At 62.9% G+C, this 20,222-nt stretch overlaps 1 protein-coding gene across 1 annotated transcript in view; it reads right to left on the bottom strand.

Annotated features, from left to right (window-relative positions):
- MYBPC2 (myosin binding protein C2) overlaps nt 1-20,222 on the bottom strand; it is a 67,722-nt gene that overhangs the window by 34,479 nt on the left and 13,021 nt on the right. Inside the window, exons 8-14 of the mRNA XM_071801129.1 lie at nt 17,907-17,966; nt 14,224-14,417; nt 7,872-8,004; nt 3,986-4,110; nt 3,802-3,907; nt 2,454-2,620; nt 729-894 (exon numbers count right to left, since the gene is read on the bottom strand). Of these exons, the coding sequence (XP_071657230.1) occupies nt 729-894; nt 2,454-2,620; nt 3,802-3,907; nt 3,986-4,110; nt 7,872-8,004; nt 14,224-14,417; nt 17,907-17,966 (951 nt within the window). The remainder of the gene's footprint in view (nt 1-728; nt 895-2,453; nt 2,621-3,801; nt 3,908-3,985; nt 4,111-7,871; nt 8,005-14,223; nt 14,418-17,906; nt 17,967-20,222) is intronic.

Here is a 20,222-nt window from a genome sequence, read left to right as displayed (position 1 = left end):
TGAGATCCCCATGGGTGGCACCAACCCCATGAGATCCCCATGGGTGGCTCCAACCCTATGAGACCCCCATGGATGACACCAACCCCCTGAGACCCCCATGGGTGGCACCAACCCCATGAGACCCCATGGATGCTTCCAAGACCCCCATGGGGGTCTCAAAGAACCTCTAAGAACCTCATGGGTGCCTCCAACCCCATGAGACCCCCATCGGTGGCTCCAACCCTATGAGACCCCCATGGGTGGCACAAACCTCATGAAACCCTCATGGGTTCCTCCAACCCCATGAGACCCCCATGGGTGGCACCAACCCCATGAGACCCTCATGGGTGGCACCAACCTCATGAAACCCCCATGGGTTCCTCCAACCCCATGAGACCCCCATGGGTGGTATCAACCCCATGAGACCCCCATGGATGACACCAACCCCCTGAGAACCCCATGGGTGGCACCAACCCCATGAGATCCCATGGTACTTCCAAGACCCCCATGGGGGTCTCAAAGAACCTCTAAGAACCTCATGGGTTCCTCCAACCCCATGAGACCCCCATCGGTGGCTCCAACCCTATGAGACCCCCATGGGTGGCACAAACCTCATGAAACCTTCATGGGTTCCTCCAACCCCATGAGACCCCATGGGTGCCTCCAGCTCCCTCCAAGCCCCCCACGGGTGCCTCCCACCCCCGTCCCGGTGCCCCCCACGCGTCCCCCGCCCCGGGGGCCGTGCCCACCTGCCGGTGTGGGAGATGTGGATGCGCTTGCTGGGCCGCACCTCCACGCCGTTGCGGAACCAGCGCCCCGTCACCTTCTCGTCCGACACCTCGCACTTGAACACCGCCTGCTCCGACGCCTGCACCGTCAGGTCCGCCATGCCCTGCAGCACCTCCAGCTGCTTCTCTGGGGGGGGGAAACAGCGTCAGGGGGTCCCTGGGGGCTCCTGGAGACCCCCCGTGTGCACACAACCCCACAGGGGGTCCCATAGGACACCCCGAGTGGTCCCACCAAAGGAGGGAGGATGGTGTTGGACACCCCTGGGAAGAACCCTTGGTCACTCCAGAACCTCCGGGAGCCACCAAGGACTCTTGGTCACCCCCTAAACCCTCCAAGGTCCCACCAGGCACCCTGGGGACCCCTCCAGACCCCATGAGTGGCACCAACCCCCTGAAACCCCCATGGGTGGCACCAACGTTCCCCAAGAACCCCATCGGTGGCTCCAAGACCCTCACAGGTGGCTCCAATCCCGTGAGACCCCCATGGGTGGCTCCAACCTCATGAGACCACAATGGGTGGCACCAAACTCTTGAGACCCCCATGGGTGGCTCCAACCCCTGAGACCCCCATGGGTGGCACCAACCTCCCCCAAGAACCCCATGGGTGGCTCCAAGACCCTCACAGGTGGCTCCAACCCCATGAGACCCCAATGGGTGACACAAAACTCCTGAGACCCCCATGGGTGGCACCAACCTCATGAGACCCCCATGGGTGGCTCCAACCTCATGAGACCCCAATGGGTGACACCAAACTCCTGAGACCCCAATGGGTGGCACCAAACTCTTGAGACCCCCATGGGTGGCTCCAACCTCATGAGAACCCCATGGGTGCCACCAACCCCATGAGAACCTCATGGGTGGCTCCAACCCCATGAGACTCCCATGGGTGGCTCCAACCTCATGAGACCCCCATGGGCGGTACCAACCCCATGAGAACCCCATGGGTGGCTCCAACCCCAAACCCCATGAGACCCCATGGGTGGCACCAACCCCATGAGATTCCCATGCGTGGTTCCAACCCCATGAGACCCCCATGGATGACACCAACCCCCTGAGACCCCCATGGGTGCCACCAACCCATGAGACCCCCATGGGTGACACCAACCTCATGAGACCCCCATGGATGACACCAACGCCATGAGAACCCCATGGGTGGCTCCAACCCCAAACCCCATGAGACCCCCATGGGTGCCACCAACCCCATGAGACCCCATGGGTGGCTCCAACCCCATGAGACCCCCATGGGTGGCTCCAACCTCATAAGACCCCATGGGTGGTTCCAACCCCATGAGACCCCCATGGGTGGCTCCAACCTCATAAGACCCCAATGGGTGACACCAACCTCATGAGAACCCCATGGGTGACACCAACTCCATGAGATTCCCATGGATGGCACCAACCCCATGAGCCCCCCATGGGTGGCTCCAACCTCTTGAGACCCCCATGGGTGGCTCCAACCTCATAAGACCCCATGGGTGGTTCCAACCCCATGAGACCCCCATGGGTGCCACCAACTCCATGAGACCCCATGGGTGCCACCAACCTCATGAGACCCCCATGGATGGCACCAACCCCATGAGCCCCCCATGGGTGGCTCCAACCTCTTGAGACCCCCCTGGGTGCCACCAACCCCTGAGACCCCCATGGGTGCCACCAACCCCATGAGGCCCCCCCGATGACCCCAACCTTCCACGATGATGTCGGCCTCGCTCTCTCCGCCGTTGGTCATGATCTTGTAGCGCCCGGTGTCCTCCTTGGTGGCCTCGTTGATGATCAGATAGTGCTTCTTGCCATCCTTCTTGAAGCGGTACTTGAAGGTCTCCTCGCGGGTCAGCTCCACGCCGTCCTTCATCCTGCGGGGACACACGGACAGTGGTGGACACGTGGACACGGGGGTGGACACACGGCCGTGGATGGATGGGGGTGGCGGGGAGGGATGTGGGTGGGTGGATGGACACACGGACACAGGGGTGGATATGGATGGTGGGGATGGACACACGGACGGACATGGATGGTTGGTGGGGTTGGACACGACGTGGGTGGTGGGGATGGACACACGGACACGGGGTGGACATGGGTGGTGGGGATGGACATATGGACACAGGGATGGACACGGGTGGTGGGGATGGACAGACGGACACAGGGGTGGACACGGGTGGTGGGGATGGACATATGGACACAGGGATGGACACGGGTGGTGGGGATGGACACACGGACACGGGTGGACTCAGCTGGTGGGGATGGACACACGGACACAGGGGTGGATATGGGTGGTGGGGATGGACACACAGACACAGGGGTGGACACGGGTGGTGGGGATGGACATGGATGGTGGGGATGGACACACGGACACAGGGGTGGATATGGGTGGTGGGGATGGACACACGGACACAGGGATGGACACAGGGATGGACACACGGACACAGGGGTGGACACGGGTGGTGGGGATGGACACACGGACACAGGGGTGGACATGGGTGGTGGGGATGGACATGGATGGTGGGGATGGACACACGGACACGGGGTGGACACAGGGGTGGACATGGATGGTGGTGATGGACACACGGACACAGGGGTGGACACGGGTGGTGGGGATGGACATGGATGGTGGGGATGGACACACGGACACGGGTGGACACGGGTGGTGGGGATGGACATGGATGGTGGGGATGGACACACGGACACAGGGGTGGACACGGGTGGTGGGGATGGACACACGGACACAGGGGTGGACCCAGGTGGTGGGGATGGACACACGGACACAGGGATGGACACGGGTGGTGGGGATGGACATGGATGGTGGTGATGGACACACGGACACAGGGATGGACACACGGACACAGGGGTGGATATGGATGGTGGGGATGGACACGGATGGTGGGGATGGACATGGATGGTGGGGATGGACACACGGACACGGGGTGGACACAGCGGTGGCCATGGATGGTGGTGATGGACACACGGCCACAGGGACGGACACACGGACAGCGGCGGCGGCCACACGGCCACATGGGGCTCCCCACCCCCCCCGTACCACATGACTTGCGCTCCCTCCTCCGACACCTCAGCCTCCAGCACCACGCGGTCGCCCACGAACACCTGCTGGTCATCCAGCCCCTTCTCGATGGTCACGGGGGGCTCTGGGGGGGCGACGGGGACCCTCAGCACCCCCGGGGGGGTCACGGTGATGTCCCCCCCCGCCGGGGACCCCGACCCACCCTTGACGAAGACCTCGGTGAAGCATTTCTCCTCGTTGACCCGGCACTCGTAGGCGGCGTCGTCGGCCAGCGAGCACTTGTTGATGGTCAGGATGCGCTTCAGCCCCACGTTCTCAAACACGTACCTGGGGACACGGGGGGACACGGGGACACGGGGGACACGGGGGGACGTGGGGGGCACGGGGCATGGGGGGATGTGGGGGGCATGGGGGGACGCGGGGGATATGGGGACATGGGGGACATGGGGGCATGGGGGGATGTGGGGGATATGGGGATATGGGGGACACGGGGGGACATGGGGGATATGGGGGGACATGGGGGCACAGGGGGATGTGGGGGGACATGGGGGCATGTGGGACATGGGGGCACGGGGGGATGTGGGGGGACATGGGGGCATGGGGGACATGGGGACACGGGGGGATGTGGGGGACATGGGGGCATGGGGGGATGTGGGGGGACATGGGGATATGGGGGACACGGGGGGACGCGGGGGATATGGGGGGACATGGGGGCATGGGGGGATGGGGGGGATGTGGGGTACATGGGGGACATGGGGGGATGTGGGAGGATATGGGGACATGTGGGACACGGGGGGACATGGGGGCACATGGGGGACATGGGGGCATGGGGGCATGGGGGGATGTGGGGGACATGGGGGACATGGGGACATGGGGGGACACGGGGGACATGGGGGGATGTGGGGGACATGGGGGACATGGGGGACATGGGGGACATGGGGGACATGGGGACATGGGGGGACATGGGGGACATGGGGGACATGAGGGACATGGGGGACATGGGGGATGTGGGGACACGGGGGGACATGGGGGACATGGGGGCATGGGGGGATGGGGGGGATGTGGGGGACATGGGGGCATGGGGGGATGTGGGGGGACATGGGGGCATGGGGGACATGGGGGGACGCGGGGGATATGGGGGGACATGGGGGACATGGGGGCATGGGGGGATGGGGGGGACATGGGGGGACATGGGGGACATGGGGGGACATGGGGACATGGGGGGATGTGGGGGACATGGGGGGACATGGGGGCATGGGGGACATGGGGACATGGGGGGATGTGGGGGACATGGGGGACACGGGGGGACGTGGGGGGCACGGGGCATGGGGGGATGTGGGGGACATGGGGGGACGCGGGGGATATGGGGACATGGGGGACATGGGGGCATGGGGGGATGTGGGGGGATATGGGGATATGGGGGACACGGGGGGACATGGGGGATATGGGGGGACATGGGGGCACGGGGGGATGTGGGGGGACATGGGGGCATGGGGGACATGGGGACACGGGGGGATGTGGGGGACATGGGGGCATGGGGGGATGTGGGGGGACATGGGGATATGGGGGACACGGGGGGACGCGGGGGATATGGGGGGACATGGGGGCATGGGGGGATGGGGGGGATGTGGGGTACATGGGGGACATGGGGGCATGGGGGGATGTGGGAGGATATGGGGACATGTGGGACACGGGGGGACATGGGGGCACATGGGGGACATGGGGACACAGGGACATGGGGGGACATGGGGGACATGGGGCATGGGGGCATGGGGGGATGTGGGGGACATGGGGGACACGGGGGGACGTGGGGGGCACGGGGCATGGGGGGATGTGGGGGACATGGGGGGACGCGGGGGATATGGGGACATGGGGGACATGGGGGCATGGGGGGACACGGGGGCACAGGGGACATGGGGACATGGGGGACGTGGGGACACGGGGGGACATGGGGGACATGGGGGGATGTGGGGGGACATGGGGGACATGGGGGGACACAGGGACATGGGGGGACATGGGGGACATGGGGGACACAGGGACATGGGGGGACATGGGGGCATGGGGGCATGGGGGGATGTGGGGGACATGGGGGACATGGGGACATGGGGGGACACGGGGGACATGGGGGGACGTGGGGGAAATGGGGGGACATGGGGGACATGAGGGACATGGGGGACATGGGGGACATGGGGGACATGGGGGCATGGGGGACATGGGGGACATGAGGGACATGGGGGACACGGGGGACATGGGGACATGAGGGGACATGGGGACATGAGGGGACATGGGACACAAGGGGATGCAGAGACACGGGGGGACGTGGGGACACGAAGGGACACAGGGACATGGGGGGACAGGAGATTGTGGGGGGACACAGGGGGACATGGGGACACGGGGGAACACGGGGGACACGAGGGGACACAGGGACATGGGGGGACACAGGGATGCGGGGAGACACGGGGACACAGGGACGTGGGGGACACGAGGGTGTGGGCAAACGGGGGGACAGGGGACACGGGCTGAGCGCCATGGCTGGGGGGACCCCCTATGGGGGGGTTCCTGCCTCCTGGAGACCCCCAAACCCCCAAACCCCCCAACCCCCCATGCCCCCCACACCCTGTGCCCCCCATAGCCCCCCATAGTCCCCCATAACCCCCATGTCCCCCATAGCCCCCATGCCCCCCATATCCCCCACAGCCCCATGTGCCCCCCATAGCCCCCATACCCCCCACACTCCCCATAGCCCCCAAAGACCCCATGCCCCCATAGCCCCCATGTCCCCCATACCCCCCATAGCCCCCATACCCCCCATAGCCCCCATGTCCCCCATACCCCCCATAGCCCCCGTGCCCCCCATACCCCCCACAGCCCCATGTGCCCCCCATACCCCCCATACCCCCCACACTCCCCATACCCCCCAAAGCCCCCATGCTCCCGACACCCCCTATAGCCCCCATGTCCCACATACCCCCCACACCCCCCACCCCCCCCATACCCCCCACAGCCCCATGTGCCCCCCATACCCCCCACAGCACCCCATCCCCCCCATACCCCCCACAGCCCCATGTCACCCTCATACCCCCCATACCCCCCACAGCACCCCATCCCCCCCATACCCCCCACAGCCCCATGTCACCCTCATACCCCCCATACCCCCCACAGCACCCCATCCCCCCCATACCCCCCACAGCCCCATGTCACCCTCATACCCCCCATACCCCCCACAGCACCCCATCCCCCCCATACCCCCCACAGCACCCCATCCCCCCCATGCCCCCTGTGCCTCCCATCCCCCCCATGTCCCCCATACCCCCCATAGCCCCCATGTCCCACATATCTCCCATACCCCCGTGCCCCCTGTGCCCCCCATACCCCCCACACCCCCATAGCCCCCTGCACCCCCTCACTTGGAGCTGGGTTTCAGCAGCTGTACCCCCATAGCCCCATGTCCCCCATGTCCCCCATACCCCCCAAAGCCCCCATGCCCCCCATAGCCCCACGTGCCCCCCATACCTCCCATGTCCCCCATACCCCCCATAGCCCCCATGTCCCCCCCAGCCCCCATGTCCCCCATACCCCCCAAAGCCCCCATGCCCCCCATACCCCCCATAGCCCCATGTGCCCCCCATACCTCCCATGTCCCACATAGCCCCCATAGCCCCCCATAGCCCCCATGTCCCCCACAGCCCCCATGTCCCCCATACCCCCAATGTCCCCCATGTCCCCCACAGCCCCCATGTCCCCCTTACCCCCCAAAGCCCCCATGCCCCCCATACCCCCCATAGCCCCCATGTCCCCCACAGCCCCCATGTCCCCCATGTCCCCCATACCCCCCAAAGCCCCCATGCCCCCCATACCCCCCATAGCCCCCATGTCCCCCACAGCCCCCATGTCCCCCACAGCCCCCATGTCCCCCATGTCCCCCATACCCCCCAAAGCCCCCATGCCCCCCATACCCCCCATAGCCCCTCATACCCCCCATAGCCCCCATGTCCCCCACAGCCCCCATGTCCCCCATACCCCCCAAAGCCCCCATGCCCCCCGTGACCCCCCCGCCCCCCGCCCCCCCCCGCCCCCCGTCCCCTCACTTGGAGCTGGGTTTGATGAGCTGGCCGTTCTTGTACCACTTGAGGGGCAGGTCGGGGTCGCTCAGCTCCACCACCAGCTTGATCTTGTTCCCCTTGTCCACCTGGTACGCGGGGTCCAGCTTGCGGATGAACGCTGGGGGGCATCGGGGGGACAGCGGTCACGGGGGGCACGGGGGGCATGGGGGGCATGGGGGGACAGGGGGGGCACGGGGGCATGGGGGGCACAGGGGGCACGGGGGGACAGGGGGGCACGGGGGGCCAGGGGACACGGGGGGCATGGGGGGACAGGGGTCACGAGGGGCATGGGGGGGCATGGGGGGCATGGGGGGCACGGGGGGACAGGGGGGGCACGGGGGCATGGGGGTCACGGGGGGACAGGGGGGCATGGGGGGACAGGGGTCACGGGGGGCACGGGGGGCATGGGGGGCATGGGGGTCACGGGGGGCACAGGGGGCACAGAGGGCATGGGGGGCATGGGGGGCACCAGGGGACAGGGGTCACGGGGGGCATGGGGGACATGGGGGGAAAGGGGGCATGGGGGGCATGGGGGAGCATGGGGGGACAGGGGGCACGGGGGGCACGGGGGGGCATGGGGGGCATGGGGGAGCATGGGGGGACAGGGGGCACGGGGGGCACGGGGGGCATGGGGGGTCATGGGGTGCACGGGGGGTTATGGGGGGACAGGGGGCATGGGGGGACAGCGGTCATGGGGGGCACGGGGGGGCACGGGGGGCATGGGGGGCATGGGGGGACACAGGGGGGCACAGAGGGCATGGGGGGCATGGGGGGACACAGGGGGGCACAGAGGGCATGGGGGGCATGGGGGGACACAGGGGGGCACAGAGGGCATGGGGGGCACGGAGGGCACAGAGGGCATGGGGGGCATGGGGGGCACCAGGGGACAGGGGTCACGGGGGGCATGGGGGGCACGGGGGGCACGGGGGGACATGGGGGGACAGGGGGGACAGGGGGCACGGGGGGACATGGGTGGTCATGGGGGGACATGGGTGGTCATGGGGGGACATGGGGGGGTACGGACTCCCCATGGCCCCCACAACCAGCTTTGCTCTTCTTGGGGACCCCCCAGTGACCCCAGAAGCCACATTAACCCCAGATCCCCCAATGACCCCAAACCCCCCATCAACCCCAAACCCCCCATCAACCCCAAACTCCCCCATTAACCCCAGATCCCCCCATTAACCCCAGATCCCTCATTAACCCCATAACCCCCCATTAACCCCAAACCCCCCATTAACCCCAAACCCCCCATCAACCCCAAACCCCCAGCTCCCCCATTAACCCCAGCTCCCCGCAATGAACCCATATCCCCCATTAACCCCATATACCCCAATAGCCGTAAGCTCCCCATTAACCCCACATCCCCCCATTAACCCCAGATCCCTCATTAACCCCAAACCCCCCATCAACCCCAGATCCCCATCAACGCCAAACCCCCCATCAACCCCAAACCCCCCATTAACCCCAAACCCCCCATCAACCCCAAACCCGCCATTAACCCCATATCCCCCCATTAATCCCATAACCCCCAGATCCCCCATTAACCCCAAATCCCCCATTAACCCCAAACCCCCCATCAACCCCCCATCAACCCCACACCCCCCATTAACCCCAATATCCCCATTAAACCCATAACCCCCATATCCCCCATTAACCCCAGACCCCCCATTAACGCCAAACCCCCCATCAACCCCAAACCCCCCATTAACCCCAAACCCCCCATCAACCCCAAACCTCCCCATTAACCCCAAACCCCCCATTAACCCCAAATCCCCATCAACGCCAAACCCCCCATCAACCCCAAACCCCCCATTAACCCCAAACCCCCCATCAACCCCAATACCCCCAATAACCCCAAACCCCCATTAACCCCATATCCCCCATTAACCCCAAACCCCCCATTAACCCCAAATCCCCCCATTAACCCCATAACCCCCCATTAACCCCAAACCCCCCATTAACCCCATAACCCCCCATTAACCCCAAATCCCCCCATTAACCCCATAACCCCCCATTAACCCCAAGCCCCCCATCAACCCCAATATCCCCATTAACCCCATAACCCCCAGATCCCCCATTAACCCCATAACCCCCAGCTCCCCCATTAACCCCAGATCCCCCCATTAACCCCAAATCCCCCCATTAACCCCATAACCCCCCATCAACCCCAAATCCCCCCATTAACCCCATAACCCCCCATCAACCCCAAACCCCCCATTAACCCCATAACCCCCCATTAACCCCAAATCCCCCCATTAACCCCATAACCCCCCATTAACCCCAAGCCCCCCATCAACCCCAATATCCCCATTAACCCCATAACCCCCAGATCCCCCATTAACCCCATAACCCCCAGCTCCCCCATTAACCCCAGATCCCCCCATTAACCCCAAATCCCCCCATTAACCCCATAACCCCCCATCAACCCCAAATCCCCCCATTAACCCCATAACCCCCCATCAACCCCAAACCCCCCATTAACCCCATAACCCCCCATTAACCCCAAACCCCCCATCAACCCCAAACCCCCCATCAACCCCATATCTCCCCATTAACCCCATATAGCCCCATCAACCCCCCATCAACCCCACACCCCCCATCAACCCCAATATCCCCATTAACCCCATAACCCCCAGCTCCCCCATCAACCCCAAACTCCCCATCAACCCCATATCCCCCAGCTCCCCCATAACCCCCAGTTCCCCCATCAACCCCAAACCCCCCATCAACCCCGTATCTCCCCATTAACCCCAGATCCTCCATTAACCCCAAACCCCCCATCAACCCCATAACCCCCCAATGACCCCAAACCCCCCATTAACCCCATATCTCCCCATTAACCCCATATCCCCCCATTAACCCCAAATCCCCCCATTAACCCCATAACCCCCCATCAACCCCAAACCCCCCATCAACCCCAAACCCCCCATCAACCCCAATATCCCCATTAACCCCATAACCCCCAGATCCCCCATTAACCCCAGACCCCCCATTAACCCCATAACCCCCAGCTCCCCCATTAACCCCAGATCCCCCCATTAACCCCATAACCCCCCATTAACCCCATATCCCCCATTAACCCCATAACCCCCCATTAACCCCATAACCCCCCATCAACCCCAAACCCCCCATTAACCCCAATATCCCCATTAACCCCATAACCCCCAGCTCCCCCATTAACCCCCGACCCCCCATTAACCCCATAACCCCCAGCTCCCCCATAACCCCCCATTAACCCCATAACCCCCAGCTCCCCCATTAACCCCAGATCCCCCCATTAACCCCATAACCCCCCATTAACCCCATATCCCCCATTAACCCCATAACCCCCCATTAACCCCAAACCCCCCATCAACCCCAAACCCCCCATCAACCCCAATATCCCCATTAACCCCATAACCCCCAGCTCCCCCATTAACCCCAAACCCCCCATTAACCCCATAACCCCCCATTAACCCCATATCCCCCCATCAATCCCAAACCCCCATTAACCCCATAACCCCCCATTAACCCCAAATCCCCCCATTAACCCCATAACCCCCAGCTCCCCCATAACCCCCAGTTCCCCCATCAACCCCAAACCCCCCATCAACCCCAAACCCCCCATTAACCCCATAACCCCCCATTAACCCCAAACCCCCCATTAACCCCATAACCCCCAGCTCCCCCATAACCCCCAGTTCCTCCATCAACCCCAAACCCCCCATTAACCGCATATCTCCCCATTAACCCCATATACCCCCATCAGCCCCCCATCAACCCCACACCCCCCATCAACCCCACCCCCCTCAATGACCCCAAACCCCCCATCAACCCCAAACCCCCCATTAACCCCATATACCCCCATCAACCCCCCATCAACCCCAAACCCCCCATCAACCCCAATATCCCCATTAACCCCATAACCCCCAGATCCCCCATTAACCCCAAACCCCCCATTAACCCCATAACCCCCAGCTCCCCCATTAACCCCAGATCCCCCCATTAACCCCATAACCCCCCATTAACCCCATAACCCCCCATTAACCCCATATCCCCCATTAACCCCATAACCCCCCATCAACCCTAAACCCCCCATCAACCCCCAGTTCCCCCATCAACCCCAATATCCCCATTAACCCCATAACCCCCAGCTCCCCCATTAACCCCAGATCCCCCCATTAACCCCAAACCCCCCATTAACCCCAAACCCCCCATCAACCCCAATATCCCCATTAACCCCATAACCCCCAGATCCCCCATTAACCCCATAACCCCCAGATCCCCCATTAACCCCATAACCCCCCATCAACCCCAAACCCCCCATTAACCCCATAACCCCCCATTAACCCCAAACACCCCATCAACCCCAAACCCCCCATTAACCCCAATATCCCCATTAACCCCATAACCCCCAGCTCCCCCATTAACCCCAGACCCCCCATTAACCCCATAACCCCCCATTAACCCCAAACCCCCCATTAACCCCATAACCCCCCATTAACCCCAAATCCCCCCATTAACCCCATAACCCCCCATTAACACCAAACCCCCCATCAACCCCAAACCCCCCATCAACCCCAATATCCCCATTAACCCCATAACCCCCAGCTCCCCCATTAACCCCAGACCCCCCATTAACCCCATAACCCCCCATTAACCCCAAACCCCCCATCAACCCCAAACCCCCCATCAACCCCATATCTCCCCATTAACCCCATATACCCCCATCAACCCCCCAACAACCCCACACCCCCCATCAACCCCAATATCCCCATTAACCCCATAACCCCCAGATCCCCCATCAACCCCAAACTCCCCATCAACCCCATATCCCCCAGCTCCCCCATAACCCCCAGTTCCCCCATCAACCCCAAACCCCCCATCAACCCCGTATCTCCCCATTAACCCCAGATCCCCCATTAACCCCAAACCCCCCATCAACCCCATAACCCCCCAATGACCCCAAACCCCCCATTAACCCCATATCTCCCCATTAACCCCATATCCCCCCATTAACCCCAAATCCCCCCATTAACCCCATAACCCCCCATCAACCCCAAACCCCCCATCAACCCCAATATCCCCATTAACCCCATAACCCCCAGATCCCCCATTAACCCCATAACCCCCAGCTCCCCCATTAACCCCATATCCCCCATTAACCCCATAACCCCCCATTAACCCCAAACCCCCCATTAACCCCAATATCCCCATTAACCCCATAACCCCCAGCTCCCCCATTAACCCCCGACCCCCCATTAACCCTATAACCCCCAGCTCCCCCATAACCCCCCATTAACCCCATAACCCCCAGCTCCCCCATTAACCCCAGATCCCCCCATTAACCTCATAACCCCCCATTAACCCCAAACCCCCATTAACCCCATAACCCCCCATTAACCCCAAACCCCCCATTAACCCCAATATCCCCATTAACCCCATAACCCCCAGATCCCCCATTAACCCCAGATCCCCCCATTAACCCCAAATCCCCCCATTAACCCCATAACCCCCCATCAACCCCGAACCCCCCATTAACCCCATAACCCCCCATTAACCCCAAACCCCCCATCAACCCCAAACCCCCCATCAACCCCAATATCCCCATTAACCCCATAACCCCCAGCTCCCCCATTAACCCCAGATCCCCCCATTAACCCCATAACCCCCCATTAACCCCAAACCCCCCATCAATCCCAAACCCCCCATTAACCCCATAACCCCCAGCTCCCCCATCAACCCCAAACCCCCCATTAACCCCATATCTCCCCATTAACCCCATATACCCCCATCAACCCCAATACCCCCCATCAACCCCAATATCCCCATTAACCCCATAACCCCCAGATCCCCCATTAACCCCAGACCCCCCATTAACCCCATAACCCCCAGCTCTCCCATTAACCCCAGATCCCCCCATTAACCCCATAACCCCCCATCAATCCCAAACCCCCCATTAACCCCATAACCCCCAGCTCCCCCATAACCCCCAGCTCCCCCATCAACCCCAAACTCCCCATCAACCCCATATCCCCCCATTAACCCCAAACCCCCCATCAACCCCATAACCCCCAGCTCCCCCATAACCCCCAGTTCCCCCATCAACCCCAAACCCCCCATCAACCCCCAGTTCCCCCATCAACCCCAATATCCCCATTAACCCCATAACCCCCAGCTCCCCCATAACCCCCAGCTCCCCCCATTAACCCCAGTTCCCCCATCAACCCCAAACCCCCCATTAACCCCATATCTCCCCATTAACCCCACATCCCCCCATCAACCCCCCATCAACCCCACCCCCCCCAACGACCCCAAACCCCCATTAATCACCCCCCCCGGCCCCCCCGCCCACCTTCGCTCTTCTTGGGCTCCACCTTGATCTTCTTGAGGCGCTTGAGCATCCCGCGCAGGTCGGTGATCCCGTACTGGAAGGCGATGCGCTCGTACTCGCTCTTCTTGGTCACCCCCTTGAGCAGCTCCCAGATCTCGGGGGGGAACTGATCGTCCTCCTCCTTCTTCTTCTTCTTCTCCTCCACCTGCACCTCCCTGCGCCACAACAGCCTTGCACACCCCTTGCACAACCATTGTGCACTTGCACGGACCCCTCGGAGCTCCTCATCCTCATGCGCCCTTGCACGATCATTGCACCCCTTGCACGAGTTGTGCACCCCCTGCCCTACCTGGAGTCCCCTCATTGCTTCCCATCATCACATGAGCCTTGCACACCCTTGCACAACCATTGTGCACTCACATGGACCCCTCGGAGCTCCTCATCCTCATGCACCCTTGCACGATTCTTGCACCCCTTGCACGCTCCTTGCACAACCATCATCCTCCTCATCATCACATGAGCTTTGCACAAGCCTTGCACACCCCTTGCACAACCACCATCCTCCTTAACATCACATGAGCCTTGCACACCCTTGCACAACCATTGTGCACTTGCACGGACCCCTCGGAGCTCCTCATCCTCATGCACCCTTGCACGACTGTTGCACCCCTTGCACGAGTTGTGCACCCCCTGCCCTACCTGGAGTCCCCTCATTGCTTCCCATCATCACACGAGCCTTGCACACCCTTGCACAACCATTGTGCACTCACATGGACCCCTCGGAGCTCCTCATCCTCATGCACCCTTGCACGATTCTTGCACCCCTTGCACGCTCCTTGCACAACCATCATCCTCCTCATCATCACATGAGCTTTGCACAAGCCTTGCACACCCCTTGCACAACCACCATCCTCCTTAACATCACATGAGCCTTGCACACCCTTGCACAACCATTGTGCACTTGCACGGACCCCTCGGAGCTCCTCATCCTCATGCACCCTTGCACGACTGTTGCACCCCTTGCACGAGTTGTGCACCCCCTGCCCTACCTGGAGTCCCCTCATTGCTTCCCATCATCACATGAGCCTTGCACACCCTTGCACGACCATTGTGCACTAGCACGGACCCCTCGGAGCTCCTCATCCTCATGCACCCTTGCACAATTGTTGCACCCCTTGCACACCCCTTGCACAACCACCACCCTCCTTAACATCACACAAGCCTTGCACACCCCTTGCACACCCATTGCACAACCACCATCCTCCTTAACATCACATGAGTCTTGCACACCCTTGCACAACCATTGTGCACTAGCACGGACCCCTCGGAGCTCCTCATCCTCATGCACCCTTGCACGATCATTGCACCCCCTGCACGCTCCTTGCACAACCATCATCCCCCTCATCATCACATGAGCCTTGCACGAGCCTTGCACACCCCTTGCACAACCACCATCCTCCTTAACATCACATAAGTCTTGCACACCCCTTGCACAACCATTGTGCACTTGCACGGACCCCTCGGAGCTCCTCATCCTCATGCACCCTTGCACGATCATTGCACCCCTTGCACGAGTTGTGCACCCCCTGCCCTACCTGGAGTCCCCTCATTGCTTCCCATCATCACATGAGCCTTGCACACCCTTGCACGACCATTGTGCACTTGCACAGACCCCTCGGAGCTCCTCATCCTCGTGCACCCTTGCACGATCATTGCACCCCTTGCACGAGTTGTGCACCCCCTACCCTACCTGGAGTCCCCTCATTGCTTCCCATCATCACATGAGCCTTGCACACCCTTGCACGACCATTGTGCACTAGCACGGACCCCTCGGAGCTCCTCATCCTCATGCACCCTTGCACAATTGTTGCACCCCTTGCACACCCCTTGCACAACCACCATCCTCCTTAACATCACATGAGCCTTGCACACCCTTGCACAACCATTGTGCACTTGCACGGACCCCTCGGAGCTCCTCATCCTCATGCACCCTTGCACGATCATTGCACCCCCTGCACGCTCCTTGCACAACCATCATCCTCCTCATCATCACACGAGCCTTGCACGAGCCTTGCACACCCCTTGCACAACCACCATCCTCCTTAACATCACATGAGCCTTGCACACCCTTGCACAACCATTGTGCACTTGCACAGACCCCTCGGAGCTCCTCATCCTCATGCACCCTTGCACAATTGTTGCACCCCTTGCACGCTCCTTGCACAACCATCATCCTCCTCATCATCACATGAGCCTTGCACGAGCCTTGCACACCCCTTGCACAACCACCATCCTCCTTAACATCACATGAGCCTTGCACACCCTTGCACAACCATTGTGCACTTGCACAGACCCCTCGGAGCTCCTCATCCTCACATGGCCCTTGCACGATCATTGCACCCCTTGCACAAGTTGTGCACCCCCTGCCCTACCTGGAGTCCCCTCATTGCTTCCCATCATCACATGAGCCTTGCACACCCTTGCACAACCATTGTGCACTTGCACGGACCCCTCGGAGCTCCTCATCCTCATGCACCCTTGCACAATTGTTGCACCCCTTGCACGCTCCTTGCACAACCATCATCCTCCTCATCATCACACGAGCCTTGCACGAGCATTGCACACCCCTTGCACAACCACCATCCTCCTTAACATCACACGAGTCTTGCACACCCCTTGCACAACCATTGTGCACTTGCACAGACCCCTCGGAGCTCCTCATCCTCATGCACCCTTGCACGACTGTTGCACCCCTTGCACGAGTTGTGCACCCCCTGCCCTACCTGGAGTCCCCTCATTGCTTCCCATCATCACATGAGCCTTGCACACCCTTGCACAACCATTGTGCACTTGCACGGACCCCTCGGAGCTCCTCATCCTCATGCACCCTTGCACAATTGTTGCACCCCCTGCACGCTCCTTGCACAACCATCATCCTCCTCATCATCACATGAGCCTTGCACGAGCCTTGCACACCCCTTGCACAACCATTGTGCACTTGCACGGACCCCTCGGAGCTCCTCATCCTCACATGGCCCTTGCACGACTGTTGCACCCCTTGCACGAGTTGTGCACCCCCTGCCCTACCTGGAGTCCCCTCATTGCTTCCCATCATCACATGAGCCTTGCACACCCTTGCACAACCATTGTGCACTAGCACGGACCCCTCGGAGCTCCTCATCCTCATGCACCCTTGCACAATTGTTGCACCCCTTGCACACCCCTTGCACAACCACCATCCTCCTTAACATCACACAAGCCTTGCACACCCCTTGCACACCCATTGCACAACCACCATCCTCCTTAACATCACATGAGTCTTGCACACCCCTTGCACAACCATTGTGCACTTGCACGGACCCCTCGGAGCTCCTCATCCTCATGCACCCTTGCACAATTGTTGCACCCCTTGCACACCCCTTGCACAACCACCATCCTCCTTAACATCACACGAGTCTTGCACACCCCTTGCACACCCATTGTGCACTTGCACCGGCTCCTCTGAGCTCCTCCCCATGCACGTGGCCCTTGCACGACTGTTGCACACCTTGCACAAGCAACCACCCTCGCACACCCTCGCGTGCCCCCCCCAGGCACCACTGCACACCCTCATGTGTCCCCCCCCACCTTTGCACGTGCTCTCGCACGCGTGCCCCCCCTTGCACGCCCCTCACCCCCCTTGCACGCCCCTTGCACGCCCCCACCTCTTCTTGAGCAGCCCGCTGAAGTCCAGCTCCCCCGCCGTGTCGCCCTTGGCATCGCCGCTGTGGGGAGATGGGGGTCAGGGGGGGTCCTGGGGGGGCCTTGGGGTGCAGGGTGGGTCCTGGGTGCATTGGGATCCCCAGGGTGGGGTCCTGGGTGCATTGGGGTGCCCAGGGTGGGGGGGTTCCCAGTTGGGTGGTCCTGGGTGCATTGGGGTCCCAGGGTGGGGGGTTCCCAGTGGGGGGGTCCTGGGTGCATTGGGGTGCCCAAGGTGGGGGGGTTCCCAGTGGGGGGGTCCTGGGTGCATTGGGGTCCCAGGGTGGGGGGGTTCCCAGTTGGGTGGTCCTGGGTGCATTGGGGTCCCAGGGTGGGGGGTCCTTGGGGTGCAGGGGGTCCTGGGTGCATTGGGGTGCCCAGGGTGGGGGGGTTCCCAGCTGGGGGGTCCTGGGTGCATTGGGGTCCCAGGGTGGGGGGGTTCCCAGTTGGGTGGTCCTGGGTGCATTGGGGTCCCAGGGTGGGGGGTCCTTGGGGTGCAGGGGGTCCTGGGTGCATTGGGGTGCCCAGGGTGGGGGGGTTCCCAGTGGGGGGGTCCTGGGTGCATTGGGGTCCCAGGGTGGGGGGGTACCCAGCTGGGTGGTCCTGGGTGCATTGGGGTCCCAGGGTGGGGGGTCCTTGGGGTGCAGGGGGGTCCTGGGTGCATTGGGGTGCCCAGGGTGGGGGGTTCCCCAGTGCGGGGTCCCCAGGGTGGGGGGGTTCCCAGCTGGGGGGTCCTGGGTGCATTAGGGTCCCAGGGTTGGGGGTCCTTGGGGTGCAGGGGGGTCCTGGGTGCATTGGGGTGCCCAGGGTGGAGGGGTCCCCAGTGCAGGGTCCCCAGGGTAGGGGTTTCCCAGTGGGGGGGGTCCTGGGTGCAGTGTGGTGCCCAGGGTGGGGGGGTCCCCAATGCGGGGTCCCCAGGGTGGGGGGTTCCCAGTAGGGGGGTCCTTGGGGTGTGGGGGGTCCTGGGTGCATTGAGGTCCCCAGGGTGGGGTCCTGGGTGCATTGGGGTGCCCAGGGTGGGGGGGTTCCCAGCTGGGGGGTCCTGGGTGCATTGGGGTCCCCAGGGTGGGGGGGTTCCCAGTTGGGGGGTCCTTGGGGTGTGGGGGGTCCTGGGTGCATTGAGGTCCCCAGGGTGGGGTCCTGGGTGCACTGGGGTGCCCAGGGTGGGGGGGTTCCCAGTTGGGGGGTCCTGGGTGCATTGGGGTCCCAGGGTGGGGTCCTGGGTGCAGTGGGGTCCCAGGGTCGCGGGGTCCCCAGTGTGGGGTCCCCAGGGTGGGGAGGTTCCCAGTGTGGGGGGTCCTGGGTGCATTGGGGTCCCAGGGTGGGGGGCAGGGGGGTGTCCCAGTGGGGGGTCCTTGGGGTGTGGGGGGTCTTGGGTGCATTGGGGTGCCCAGGGTGGGGGGGTCCCCAGTGCGGGGGCCCCAGGGTGTGGGGAGGGTCCATGGGGTTCCCCCCCATAATGAATTGGGGTGCGAGGGGGGTTGGCACAGGAGGGTTTGGGGGGGTCCAAGTCCATGGGGGGGGTCCCCAGTCCAAGGGGGGGACCCAGTCCATGGGGGGGTGGGGTCCAAGTCCATGGGGGGGGTCCAGTCCCCAACCCAAGGGGTGGTCCCAGCCCATGGGGGGGGTCCCAGTCAATGGGGGAGGGCTCACCAGTCAATGAGGGGGGGTCCCCAGTCCATGGGGGGGTCCCCAATCCAAGGGGGGGTCCCAGTCCATGGAGCGGGGGTCCCAGTCCAAGGGGGGGTCCCCAGTCAATGAGGGGGGGTCCCAGTCAATGGGGGGGTCCCAGTCAATGGGGGGGTGGGGTCCAAGTCCATGGGGGGGTACCCAGTCCATGGAGGGGGGTACCCAATCAATGGGGGGGGGGTCCAAGTCCATGGGGGGGTACCCAGTCCATGGAGGGGGGTACCCAATCAATGGGGGGGGGGGGTCCAAGTCCATGGGGGGGTCCCAGTCAATGGGGGGGGGTCCCCAGTCAATGAGGGGGGGTCCGGTCCCCAACCCAAGGGGTGGTCCCAGCCCATGGGGGGGTCCCAGTCCATGGGGGGGTCCCAATCCATGGGGGGGTCCCAGCCCACGGGGGGGTCCCGGTCGAGGGGGGGGTCCCCAGCCCATGGGGGTCCCGGTCGAGGGGGGGTCCCAGCCCATGGGGGGGTCCCGGTCCATGGGGGGGTCCCAGCCCATAGGGGGTCCCCAGTCCATGGGGGGGTCTCCAGCCCATGGGGGGTCCCGGTCGATGGGGGGGTCCCCAGGCCATGGCAGGGGAGGGGTCCCAGCCC

This window comes from Patagioenas fasciata, chromosome 35 (genome assembly GCF_037038585.1).
Source record: "Patagioenas fasciata isolate bPatFas1 chromosome 35, bPatFas1.hap1, whole genome shotgun sequence".
Classification (NCBI taxonomy): domain Eukaryota; kingdom Metazoa; phylum Chordata; class Aves; order Columbiformes; family Columbidae; genus Patagioenas; species Patagioenas fasciata.
The sequence above is the reverse complement of the archived record's forward strand: the minus strand, read 5'-3'. Positions and strand labels throughout refer to the sequence as shown.